This window comes from Hylobates moloch, unplaced genomic scaffold (genome assembly GCF_009828535.3).
Source record: "Hylobates moloch isolate HMO894 unplaced genomic scaffold, HMol_V3 SCAFFOLD_7, whole genome shotgun sequence".
NCBI lineage: Eukaryota > Metazoa > Chordata > Mammalia > Primates > Hylobatidae > Hylobates > Hylobates moloch.
In genome coordinates this window covers 90695176-90709546 of record NW_026652282.1, presented here as the reverse complement: position 1 = coordinate 90709546, position 14371 = coordinate 90695176, and the positions used below count along the sequence as shown (strand labels likewise).

Here is a 14371-nt window from a genome sequence, read left to right as displayed (position 1 = left end):
TAGGCTGCCCTCTCTTCTTCTAAGACTTCCTCAGTATGTATCTTGTGTGAATTTGCAATTTCCTTAGGCCTAGGGACAATAGTAATGCTGGCCAGTGTGCACAGCCACCACAGTCAGGTTTGAGGAATACGTAAAAAGGAAAAAAATAAGACAGGAAGGAAAGATGTGAGGGGAAAACAAACAAACCAAAAAAAGAAAGAAACCAATCTTTGAAATTCAGAGCTAGTAGGGACAAGAGAGGTTATCTTTACTTGTGATCAAGCCTTTCTTTTCTCATTTACTCACAAAAGAATGATGAAAAATGCACTCTCTTACACTTTTGAAAGTTAACATATTTAAAGTTTTGATATCTAAATTTCATCATAAGTTTAAATTGATACTGTGCCAGTATTAAGATATTAGCTATTGTCTCTCAGCTCCACACCCACCCTTCTGTATTCCACTTTGTAATAGCAGGGACTGGGAATTTGCAAACCACATTTCTACCTTGCCAGCTTTCATTTATGGTGTTTTGTGAATATTGATATCTAAGAACAAACTTTTATATCACTCTTTTAAATGCATCCAATATAATGATTTGAGATCTAACATTAACCATTATAGAAAATATATAAACTTGTCTTTAACAGTTGGAAATTATATATTGTTCCTTCTACATTTAAAAATTATATTTCCATTCCACTTTTCTCACACAGTTTTATCCTAATGTAACATATTTTTATTTTTGAAAGTCTTTTATTGATCATGCTATCATATTTCTCAAAAATTAATATTGAATATAACTTTTTAAAACTTTCTGTGACTATAAGACTTTACATGTTAAATGTTTTATTTTGACCTGTCACTGTTATTGTTATTAATTCACAACTGATAAAAATATATGTATTATAAATTTTTATATAATTATTACAAAAAAACTTTTATTAGAAATGTATTTCTTAGTAAGATGGATTAAAAGTGAATTACAGAGCTTGAGTTAATGGAGACTTTAACAAAACCATTAATTTTTTATTTGTGCAAAATTATGGGGCACATGAACATTTTTTATATGTATATAATCCATAGTGATCAAGTCAGGGTATTTAGGGTGTCCATCACTCATGTACAATATATTTTTTAAGTATAGTCATTCTCTTCTGCTATCAAATATGGAATTAATTCCTTCTATCTTACTGTATGTTTGTATCCCTTAACCCACTTCTCTTCATCCTCCCCATTCCCCACACTTACCCTTCCCAGTCTCTGCTACCTGTCTTTCCACTCTCTGCCTCCATGTGTTCAAATGTTTAGCTCCCATATATACGTGAGAACATGTGATACTTGTTTTTTTTCTGCCTGGCTTATTTCACTTAAGATAATGACTTCCAGTTCCAACCACGTTGCTGCAAATGACATGATTTCATTTTTTATATGGTTGAATAATATTCCATTGTGTATATATACCACATCTTCTTTATCCATTCATCCTTTGTTGGATACTTAGGTTGATTCCATATCTTTGCTATAGTGAATAGTGCTACAATAAACATGTGAGTGCAACTATCTCTTTGATATATTATTTTCCTTCGGGTAAATATCCAGTAATGGGATTGCTGGATCTAACGGTAATTGTATCTTTAGCAAAGCTGTTGTTTTGAATTATCCCTTTGAATTTGTCTGTCAGAGGTTTTCATACTTCAAGGCAATGTGCAAGAGTATGACTCTTACAAAGTGGGGAATGCATGACAGTGAAAGGAGATATGGGAAAGGAGATTGCCCAAAGCACATCTGCTAAAGTCAGATTGACTTTAGGAGAAAATACATATAAAAGTCAAGGAGTTTAAATTTGATTTTTAAAAAATTATGCCTCTGTGCATCTTGGAAATTCTTCATATATTCAAAGGGTTATGCTTATCTCAGACTGAAGATGACTGATAAAAGACCAATAGATCTTAAACCTGTATTATCAGAATTATTTGGAATTTTTATACAATGGATTTGGCATAGGACTAGGAGTCTTAAAAAATTCCCTAGGTTGAAAATCAATGATTTAGTCTAATTTATCCCTTTAAAAAACTGGTTAAGAAAAATCTGACTGACTCACAGTCATGTGAGAGTGAACAACATGGGAAAATTTAAAAAGAAATGGATTTAGAATTGGCAGGTGTTGGATTCAAGTCCTACCTCCATCACTTTCTAACTGTAAGTTATTTAACCTATTAGCCAGTCTCTTTGTGTATAAAATGAAAAAGCAGAATATTTGTATACATTTTTCTTAATCATAGTTGTGTAAATTAAATTAGACAATGGACATGAAAGTGCTTTGTACGTTATAAAGTAATTAAAAAAAAAAAACTATTCTACTGCCTAATTTGGGACCGTGCTGAAAATACCCGGTCTCATAAGGAAGAGAAAAGGAAGGTAAATAAAACGAAGGCCCATAATGATGGAAGTATCTAGAGTATCTGGTTGCACCTGTGGCTGCCCACAGTGATGCAGAATTCTGGGTTATAGTCTCCAAATTTTCGAAGAGAGAGTGATCCCATATACTCCCAATGCCCTCTATACCCCATAGTTATAAGACTTTAATAGACTAATGTTTCTCAGTATGTTTTTTTTTTCTCCTAGACAGAAAAGCTTTAGTATTTAATCCATCTTCTCTGTCTTCTTTCTTACATCCTATAATCCTTCCACTAATTCAACACAGACTGCATTTATTCGATCAGGAGGTAATTGTTTCTTTAACATCAAAGTTACAGCTGCCTCTATCTTTGCTTAGTCATCAAGATACTTCCAATGTGATCCTTGTGTGAGCCCCAGCAGAGCCTCTGCAATCCAGGACCATTCCTAGGATCTTGGGCTCTGTCATGGCCTTCTTGTGTCTGAGGCCTAAACTGTACCAGAGTCAGGGCCAGTTTATAGACTCCAAATATGACTGTTCTTATTAGAGAAAATACATGGATTCTGAAAAGTTATAATTACATGCTGGTAGCAGATTCCATCTTCTAACTGCATTACATTTTTGAATTTTGTAGTGCTCAAAACTTCTAATGGTTCCTCTGTTGACCTGGTAGGTTAGGGATTTGAAGTTTAAAGTTTGATTGTAAGTCTGACAGTGTAGAGAGAATGAACAAAAAAGAAGAAATTTATAGGAGAAAGACTAGAGAAAATTACCTGAAGATATTAAATTAAATTAATTAGATATTTATTATTCAATTAAATTATGGAAATATAATTTAATTACTAATTTAATGAAGATTTGTCAATTATAAAATTTAAAAAAATGTAACCAAGTGAAAAAGAGAAAGAGAAGTAGCAGAGGAAAGTTGAAAAGGAGAAAAAGGAAATATAAATGGAAGAAAAAAAGAAGATGGAAAAGAAAGCTATTGGGCAAACCCTTACATTATTTGGTTTCATAAAATGACCTATGACCACTGACTTACATGTAAGTGAATATCCTTACTCTGGTGGGCCAGAACTGGTGTGGCCATATGCCTTGGAAAAATAGGGAGTAAAGCTGACCTCCGGGGTCTCTGCTGCTGCAGAACCATTTCCACAGAATGAATGGCCCAGCCAATGAGACCTCAGGAAGCTTCTCATCATAGAGATCCCAGAAACTGGGAGCCCAGACTATCTTCTTAAATGTCTTTATGGAGGCAAAGGGGATAGTCAGTCTTAAAATAGGCAGCCCTGCCGGGTGCGGTGGCTCATGCCTGTAATCCCAACACTTTAGGAGGCAGAGGTGGGCAGATCACGAGGTCAGCAGTTCGAGACCAGCCTGGCCAACATGGTGAAACGCCGTCTCTACTAAAAATACAAAAATTAGCCAGGCATGCTGGCGGGCGCCTGTAATTCCCAGCTACTTGGGAGGCTGAGGCAGAAGAATTGCTTGAACCTGGGAGGCAGAGGTAGCAGTGAGCTGAGACCACGCCATTGCACTCCAGCCTGGGCGGCAGAGCAAGACTCCGTCTCAAAAAAAACCAAAAAACCAAAAAAACAAAAAAAGCACAACAACAAAAACAACAAAACGCAGCCCCAGGTAAGGCAATGGGACTTCAACATCCAAAGTCAAAATTCCAGGAAAAGAATTCATGGGGATGGAAGAGCCCTTGAGAGTGATTTAGTCCCCTCATCCCATCAACCTAGCTGTCCACCCCAGTATAGAGAAGATACATGGGAACACCTTAAATGAACTGGATTTTGTACAGAAATGTCATACTTTATATAGCTTTAAATGACTCCAGTAATACTTTATAAAGCTAAGGCACTTATTTTAGGAACTACAAACTAGCATAATTAAGCAATGACCTTACTTTCTTGGATCTATGAACCAAGATTCTCTTCAGAACTTATGAACTTGATGAAGACCAGTCTCAAAGATGAGGTAACTATCTCCCATGAATTATAAACACTGCACACTGAAGCAGCTGCTATACTGCAAAAAGCCCAGGGAAACTGTTTCCTTAATAACTAATCTAACTAAAAGTAAATGTGGCCTTTTTGAAATGATTTGCTTTAGGCCAAGAATTGTACCTCACAAGAGCTAATTAATGCTTTTAGTTTAAGGTTAAATATTATTTATTTAAAAATCATAGTGAATATATTCAGTTGCCCTTGACATGGTTTTCAATTCGGAAGCCCCAAAAGAATAGAGAGAGGCACTTTGGCCAAGGCTACTCTAGAACCCAACAGGATTTCTGAAACAAAAACAAAATGCACAGTAGGAAATTAGATATTGCTTATCTCACCCAAGTCTTGACCGTGGGCTCTTTTATTTCCTTGTACATACAGGAGAGAAAAGCCTTCATAGACCTGAAGTGTTCCCTGCGGGCATTGTGGTGCATCCGTTGTCTGGCTGTGGCGTGTAATAAGAAATCCATGTGCAATAGAGGAGGTTCCAGGGGGACCTGGGGGACCCTGCAATCCATCTGGCCCGGGGGGACCATCCAAACCACGGGTACCTATTTCCACGAAATAATCAGTATACAAGATTAAGTAAGCTCTGATCCACTCATGGGTATTGACAAAACATTATCACCTCATTTGACTAGTTAATTTATTTGATATTTATAGAGTGTCTATAAAGGCATTGTCAGATATCATGGGCTAGGAGACAAATAAAATATGCTTATTTGGAGAGTCTGTATGTTATTTAGTCTCTCGTTGTACTAAAAGAATCTGAACCCCATGGTCAATTTTCAGCCTGCTGTTTTGTTCATCAATGAGAAAGGAAGGGTGTGGTTGCCATCAATCTGCCAGCTTCATTGCTGAAAAACATTTTCCTTTGAATCTGTCTGGGGAAATTATTCTCAGGCATACCTTTTTGTGTAGAGAATAGGCAGGGCATTCTAAAGAAGTATTTTCAAAATGCCCATTTTCAATCCACCACTGGCTTCCCTTCCTGATTTAGCCTCTTGGTTTGAGTTCATTTAATAATTTTCTGTATATACAGGCCTTTGGACAGTGTGTGTATAAATTTTCATTTTAAGGAAACTTCACAGAAACACTTGTGATGAAAATGACCTAACTTGTTATTTCCCTAGAAATAAAGCATTAATGAAATGTCAGGGCATTGACTCTAGGAAGGCTATACGTATTACCACTCTGCTGTGGTGCCACTGATATTTGAAATACAAACTCTTTATGTTTATTTATTAGAGTCATAATTATATAATCTAGAGTTGTTAACATATATAATGTATGATCCTCTATTTCTATTTTAGAAACCTTAACATTAATGTATTTTTTATTTCAAGTTGACTCAAATTCTTTTTGGAAGTAGGCTGAGTACAGATTGAAAATCTAATAAGATACCAGACTCAATATTATCAGGAGCACCTATTAATGCTCCTAATATCAATTTATCATCTCAACATGAAACTTCACCATGACTCTTAAAGGTCTATGGCAATCACTGAAACTGTTCATTTGTATTTGCTGCTCTTTATGAAAGAAATTACAGCCTACTGCGATATTTTCAAATGTGGAAATATTCACAATAGTTTCAAGATGGTCAAGGGATTTAAATCAACATATTGAAAATTTGCTAAACAAGTAAGTACAGTGAGTGCCTGGAAAATTCAACTGAGTTTTCCACTACTCTAAACACAAATAAAAGCAATCTTGTATGCTTCTCTTATAGTGACCAAGCTCCTTATTATGTGCTTTCCTATTTTCCTCAGGTCCACATTCACCAGTCAGCTATGCTAACATCAAGAGAAGATCTCACAGCTCTAAGTGGAGGCCCTATGTCCAGAGGTCTCCCAGACTCAAAGACTTTTCCTCCACCAACAGCGTGTTTTACTTGTCTTACCTGGCTGTCCTGGCAGACCTGGGTCTCCTTTGCGCCCTCCTGCACCATCAAAGCCAGGGAGTCCATTGCGTCCAGGATCTCCTGGAGGGCCAGTTGGACCTACAGGAAAAGAAATGAGGTATTCAAATATGAGTAGAATATTTTCACATCTGGACAGATCTAGGAGACATAAGGTTCTCGAGACACTGAATTCACAATTTGGTTTTGTCTCAAATCCAGAAAAAAGGAGAGATAACTCAAGTCCAGGACCAAAGAAGCCATCAAGGATTTAGCTTTAGTTTTAAGTAATCCATTTGCTTCTGGGATGCTTTTAATGGCATTGTGTTCTCTTTGTCTTCAGAATCAGACAAGAATGTAAGTCCCAACTTTTGTTTTCTGTTCCACCATAAGTTACTGCCAGATATACTTTGTTTTTGATAAGACTGTCACTTGATCACTTAATAAGAGCAAAAGACTGAAGTTAGTTCTAGCTTTCTTTTATAATGATTAATGAAAGTTGGCCATAAGCGTAGAGTCAAATGGCCAGCTAGACACCAGTTAGTTTAAAAGACAAGGGGCTTCACAGTGGGAAACTGATAGCCCACCAAATCAGCCTTCAATCTTTCTGCTGGATGATGTACAGAAAGCACCAGATCTTAAATGCATTTTCATTTCATTATAAATTTTTTAACATTAACTAGTTGTTCAAATTGGAAGAGCCAGAGGGGCTAACAGTAACCTGACATAGTCTAAAAGAAATTCAACCATGAGAAATTAACACTTTCAAGAAAAAAGAAAATGGAACTTGTGGTGATCTGGTATTCTACTAGTTGCTTAGACTCCTATTGTCAGAGACAACCTCTGACATGTAAAAGGAGAACTAGGGAAATGTTCTCCAATGAATAAGCCTTAAAAGAATGATCTGTATAGGAGTGGTGAGAGCGGGCATCCTTGTCTTGTGCCATTTTCAAAGGGAATGCTTCCAGCTTTTGCCCATTCAGTATGATACTGGCTGTGGGTTTGTCATAAATAGCTCTTATTATTTTGAGATCTGTTCCATCAATACCTACTTTATTGAGAGTTTTTAGCATGAAGGGCTGTTGAATTTTGTCGAAGGCCTTTTCTGCATCTATTGAGATAATCATGTGTTTTTTGTCATTGGTTATGTTCATGTGATGGGTTCCATCTATTAATTTGCGTATGTTGAACCAGCTTTGCATGCCAGCGATGAAGCCGACTTAACCGTGGTGGATAAGCTTTTTGATGTGCTGCTGGATTTGGTTTGCCAGTATTTCCTTGAGGATTTTCGCATTGATGTTCATCAGGGACATTGGACGGAAATTTTCTTTTTTTGTTGTGTCTCTGCCAGATTTTGGTATCAGGATGATGCTGGCCTCATAAAATTAGTTAGGGAGGAGTCCCTCTTTTTCTATCATTTGGAATAATTTCAGAAGGAATGGTACCAGCTCCACTTTGTACCTCTGGCAGAATTCGGCTGTGAAGCCGTCTGGTCCTGGACTTTTTTTGGGTGGTAGGCTATTAATTACTGCCTCAATTTCAGAACTTTTTATTGGCCTATTCAAGGATTTGACTTCTTCCTGGTTTAGTCTTGCGAGGGGGTATGTGTCCAGGAATTTATCCATTTCTTCTAGATTTTCTAGTTTATTTGGGTAGAGGTGTTTATAGTATTCTCTGATGGTAGTTTGTATTTCTGTGGGATCAGTGGTGATATCCCCTTTATCATTTTTTATTGTGTCTATTTGATTCTTCTCTCTTTTTTTCTTTATTAGTCTTGCTATCAATTTTGTTGATCTTTTCAAAAAACCAGCTCCTGGATTCATTGATTGTTTGAAGGGTTTTTTGTGTCTCTATCTCCTTCACTTCTGCTCCGATCTTAGTTATTTCTTGCCTTCTGCTAGTTTTTGAATTTGTTTGTTCTTGCTTCTCTAGTTCTTTTAATTTTGATATAAGGGTATTGATTTTAGATCTTTCCTGCTTTCTCCTGTGGGCATTTAGTGCTATAAGTTTCCCTCTAAACACTGCTTTAGCTGTGTCCCAGAGATTCTGGTACATTGTGTCTTTGTCCTCATTGGTTTCAAAGAACTTATTTACTTCTGCCTTAATTTCGTTATTTACCCAGTAGTCATTCAGGAGCATGTGGTACAGTTTCCATGTAGTTGTGCGGTTTTGAGTGAGTTTCTTAATCCTGAGTTCACTCCTATTCAACATAGTATTGGAAGTTCTGGCTAGGGCAATCAGGCAAGATGAAGAAATAATGGGTATTCGATTAGGAAAAGAGTAAGCCAAGTTGTCTCTGTTTGCAGATGACATGATTCTACATTTAGAAAACCTCATTGTCTCAGCCCAAAATCTCCTTAAGCTGATAAGCGACTTCAGCAAAGTCTCAGGATATAAAATCAATGTGCAAAATTCACAAGCATTCCTATACACCAATAATAGACAAACAGAGAGCCAAATCATGAGTGAACTCCCATTCACAATTGCTACAAAGAGAATAAAATACCTAGGAATACAATTTACAAGGGATGCGAAGGACCTCTTCAGGGAGAACTACAAACCACTGCTCAAGGAAGTAAGAGAGGGCACAAACAAATGGAAAAATATTCCATGCTCATGGATAGGAAGAATCAATATCGTGAAAATGGCCATACTGCCCAAAGTAATTTATAGATTCAATGCTATCCCCATCAAGCTACTATTGACTTTCTTTAAAGAATTAGAAAAAAACTACTTTAAATTTCATATGGAATTTAAAAAAGAGCCCATATAAACAAGACAACCATAAGCAAAAAGAATAAACCTGGAGGCATCACGCTACCTGACTTCAAACTATACTACAAGGCTACAGTAACCAAAACAGCATGGTACTGGTACCAAAACAGATATATAGACCAATGGAACAGAACAGAGGCCTCAGAAATAATGCCACCCATCTACAACCATCTGATATTTGGCAAACCTGACAAAAACAAGCAATGGGGAAAGGATTTCATATTCAAATGGTGTTGGGAAAACTGGCTAGCCATACACGGAAAATTGAAACTGGACCCCTTCCTTACACCTTATACAAAAATTAACTCAAGATAAATTAAAGACTTAAATGTAAGACCTAAAACCATAAAAATCCTAGAAGAAAACCTAGGCAATACTATTCAGGACATAGGCATGGACAAATACTTCATGACTAAAACACCAAAAGCAATGGCAACAAAAGCCAAAATTGACAAATGGGATCTAATTAAACTAAGGAGCTTCTGCACAGCAAAAGAAACTATCATCATGCCTGCGGTTTGAACAGGCAACCTACAGAATGGGAGAAAATTTTGGCAATCTATCCATCTGACAAAGGGCTAATATCCAGAATCTACAAGGAACTTAAACAAATTTACAAGAAAAAAACAACCACAACCCCATCAAAAAGTGGGCAAAGGATATGAACAGACACTTCTCAAAAGAAGACATTTATAAGGCCAACAAACATATGAAAAAAGCTCATCATCTCTGATCACTAGAGAAATGCAAATCAAAACCACAGTGAGATACTATCTCACACCAGTTAGAATGGTGATCATTAAAAAGTCAGGAAACAACAGATGCTGGAGAGGATGTGGAGAAATAGGAATGCTTTTCCACTGTTTGTGGGAGTGTAAATTAGTTCAACCATTGTGGAAGACAGTGTGGCAATTCCTCAAGGATCTAGAACTAGAAATATCATTTGACCCAGCAATCCCATTTTGGTATATACCCAAAGGATTATAAATTATTCTACTATAAAGACACATGCCCATGTATGTTTATTGCAGCCCTGTTCACAATAGTAAAGACTTGGAACCAATCCAAATGCCTATTAATGATAGGCTGGATAAAGAAAATGTGGCACATACACACCATGGAATACTATGCAGCCATGAAAAATGATGAGTTCATGTCCTTTGCAGGGACAAAACCATCATTCTCAGCAAACTAATACAGGAACAGAAAACCAAACACGGCATGTTTTCACTCGTAAGTAGGAGTTGAACAATGAGAACACACGGACACAGGGAGGGGCCCATCACACACCAGGGCCTGTCAGGGGGTGGGGGGCTAGAGGAGGGATAGCATTAGGAGAAATACCTAATGTAGATGATGGGTTGATAGGTGCAGCAAACCACCATGGCACATATATACCTATGTAACAAACTTGTACATTCTGCACATGTATCCCAGAAATTAAAAGTATAATAATAATAATAATAAAGATGATCTGCATTGGTACCTGGTAATCCTTGAGGTCCTTGGGGTCCTGGTAGACCTTTTAACCCAGGCTGGCCAGGGATTCCTGGAGGACCAGCATCTCCTTTGATTATGATACTCTGTCCTGAAGGACCAGGTAATCCAGGAGGACCTATGAGGCCAAACACACAAATTTGAAGGGAAAGAGAAAGGTTACAAGAAATGGAAGTCAAAGTGACCTAAGTTCAGGACAAAAATTGGTGTGAGAGAAACCAGTTTTTGAATTGCTGCCATATCTAACAGAAATCTGTTTAGGAAAACTAAAAATTGAAAAATAATTTTCTTAGGGTCAGTGTAAAAATTAGGCATATCATCTCTATTTTCAAACCTTGAATATTACTCAGTTACTACAAAGTCTTATCCATCTTTGTTCAAATCTGTGAACACTGGTGTCAGGGGAAGACAATTTTATTCCCTTACACATCCATTCTGACTCCAACATCATTTGCAGTTTTTGCTTGCTGTGCTTGTCAAGGGACCCTTTGATCTAGTAGGGGAATTTAGCAGATTCCTTATTTCTCAATTTATAAGAAAAATCTATAAGCGTATTAGGAAAAAGAACTATTTTAATATCGAAAATATTATTAAAAATTCATATGTGACTTGCTCTTGTGATCTGTTCAATTGAATTTGGGGAAGTTAGTATAGAAGCTAACGTCAAAGAAGCATTTTTGTCAATCCTGCATCTACCTTAACTTTAAAAGGTCTGCTATTAATATTATGCTAATAAAATAGAGAATTTAAGAGATTAGTAAACAAAGGCAGAGCCTTGTTTATTTTCCCTCAGTTGTTGGGGACTTAGCCTCCGATGGTCTGGCTGAAAGACAGAATGAAAACTTTCAAATTCTTTGAAGCATCTAAGTATCAGGTATAACTATCTTCAGGAATAAATCTTACCTGGAGGACCAATAAGTCCCGGTTCCCCCTCAGGGCCAGCTGATCCAGGTACTCCACTGGGTCCTTTCATGCCTGTACAGAAGGTACATACAGTTGCATGGCAAAGCAACAGGGCTACAACCTTTACCCAGTCAAATCAGAAAATGGCTATCTTGTCCCAGAGGAGTTTAACATAAAGGGAAACCACAATAATCCCTTCAAGTACCTGGGAATCCTGGAACACCAGGGAGACCAGGATCTCCTTTCATTCCATTGAGACCCGGCCGGCCAGGATTACCCTGAATAAATAAAATCATTAATGTTACAAAAAAATTGCAGCAAGGGGAGGAAGGGGAGTGAGGGCATAAGAATTGCATAGTGGTATATAGCACTGTTTCTAGAGTCAAACTTCCAAGACTGTAATCTCAATTTTGCCTTATATTAGTTTGTGTGAATTGAGTTGATTATTTAACCTCCTTGATTCATAGTCTTCTCACCTCAAATTTGGAGAAAATAACAGTATTTACTTCATAGGGTTGTGGTGAGAATTAAATGAGACAGTTCATATTGTTAAAATATGCCCCTGGCTGACAGACAAAATGAACTTCCCATGGCTAACTGAGGTGCGCAAAGTTAAAACACAACCAACTGGCTGTGGCTGGGTAAGGGAAATGTCACATACCTTATGTTCTTGGAAAGATGTTGTAAAAGTGTCACAGGATCTCCCTTTCTACAATCGAGTCAAACCACTGCGAAGATAAACTGTGGCTTGAACACACTCCCTGCCCGCTGGCCATTTGAAAGAAACATCTGGCAGACTTCTGGCTTTGGTTTTGGAAATCACCTGATCAGGGCTCAAGTATTTCAATCAATCAGAACTGACAAGTCTGACTCCTTCATTTGCATAAGTGGACCTGATTGAGAACATGGGTGAGAACTTTCCCTATTTAAGCCAAATCCTCCCTTTGTTCTTCAGAGATCACACTTTTGCTTGTACTGAAAGCTGTGCCTTCCCAATCCGCAGATTACTTTTTACAGAAAATAAAGCTCTTCCTTTTTCTCCTGTAGATCTCACTGTCTTTTGCTAACAATATTAAGTGCTTAGAAGACTGGTGTGTGGTGTGTACTTAATGAAAGGTAACTATTATTTTATTCTTTCTTTTCTATAGAGATAGGATCTCACTATGATGCCCAGGCTGGCCTCAAACTCCTAGGCTCAAACAATCATCCCCCCTCAGCCACCCAACTACAGGAAGAATATAGAATAGCAAGATCATATAGGAGGCTATTGCTCTACTTCAAGTGCAGGACAACGAAGCTTATATTAGTAAGAATGAAGGAGAGACAAGGCTGGAGCATCTTATTATGGAATAATATTAAAAAGTGCTAAAAAATAGTTGGAGGGAAGTACCTATCAGAAAAACATCAAATCCAGCTTGAAGGGGCTTCCAAATCTGAACAATGAGAGCATTGAAATAAGTAATGATAGTTTAGAAATTGTAAATTAGTGGAAAACATGGGAAAAAGTGAGTCCAAAATGATAAGAAATGCATAAGTAAACCAGAGAGAAGGGAGGGCTCTTGCTTACAGTAGGACTGACTAGTATATGTGGAGGTAGTGCTAGAGTTGAAACAACATCATTTTGCCACTATCCCACTAGAGATTGGTTGAGGCAAAATCATTAATAGATGTTAAATCTAAGGGAAATTTTTGATGAGTATTGGTATATTTGCACTATCTCAATGTGCCTTCCTACAGTTTTATTAGTTGCAAGGAAAAACCTAATGATACAGTGGATAATCTGAGCAACAACTAGACTGGATGATCAAAGCTAAAATCATAAATAAGAGGCAGATAGACATCATGGACCTCCTTATTGGTTAGCCTGAGAAGGACACAGAATCACTTATGTAGTATTCCAGCTGGGGGTGCATAACCTGAATCTAATTATGAATAAACATCAGACAAAAAAGGAATATTCTATTTAAAAATGGGGGTGGTGGTACAATTTTTTTAAAATGTCGAGGTCATGAAAAAAAGAAAATAGACTTAGGAACTGTTCCAGATTAAAGAAGGCTAAAGAGACATGACAATTAAATGCAAAACATGACTTGGCCTGGATCCTGTACTGGAAGAAGAAATGCTAAGAACATTATTAGGTCATTGGATCCAACTGGAATATGAAAGATAGAAATTAATGTATATCTATGTTAAATTTTCTGAAGTTAATAAGTGTACTGTGGTTATATAATTTTAAAAAATTTAGAGACGGGGTCTTGCTGTGTTGTCCAGGCTCGTCTCAAATTCCTGGCCTCAAGCAAACCTCCTGCCCCACCCTCTCAAGTTGCTGGGATTACAGGCTGCAGCCAAGACATTTGGTAAGAATTTTATAAAATATAAACAATCCCATAGCTTTTTATTGTCATCTTATAATAACACATGAGAATATTTTTAATCTTAAGAAATCTGCATTAAAATATTTAGTGGTAAAGGGGTATAGCAGGTGAAACTTATTCTTAATTGTTTCTGGAAATATGCATATTTATAGGGAGTGAGTAGAGAATGAGTAAACACAAGTACATTTTTAAGCCTAGGTAACTGGAAGAATAGTGATGGCATGGGGAAAAAGATTAGATTTCGAAAAGCTTTAAGGACCACTACTTTAAATACTTTTTTTCTGCCATAAAGCAGTCTTCAGAATTAAAAGACAGTCCAGACTGTGTTGACTGCCAAATCCACCAGCAATCATCTTGACCGAATGGAGGCAGTTTTGAGAACCCATAAAGAGGAATGTGACTCTCTGCTCTGGGTCACTCAAACCAACATAGAAAGCACATGAGTGGATATGCTATTATTCTCTTTTTATAGGTGAAGACAGAAACCCAGTGTCTGTCTTCCTCATAGATACAAAGCAGAAGTGTGCAGGGG

The 14371-nt window shown here is 37.2% G+C and overlaps 1 protein-coding gene across 1 annotated transcript in view; it reads right to left on the bottom strand.

Moving 5' to 3' along the window:
- COL4A5 (collagen type IV alpha 5 chain) overlaps positions 1 to 14371 on the bottom strand; it is a 273551-nt gene that overhangs the window by 5274 nt on the left and 253906 nt on the right. The window contains exons 43-47 of the mRNA XM_032757441.2: positions 11670 to 11742; positions 11465 to 11536; positions 10551 to 10679; positions 6293 to 6391; positions 4728 to 4940 (exon numbers count right to left, since the gene is read on the bottom strand). Of these exons, the coding sequence (XP_032613332.1) occupies positions 4728 to 4940; positions 6293 to 6391; positions 10551 to 10679; positions 11465 to 11536; positions 11670 to 11742 (586 nt within the window). The remainder of the gene's footprint in view (positions 1 to 4727; positions 4941 to 6292; positions 6392 to 10550; positions 10680 to 11464; positions 11537 to 11669; positions 11743 to 14371) is intronic.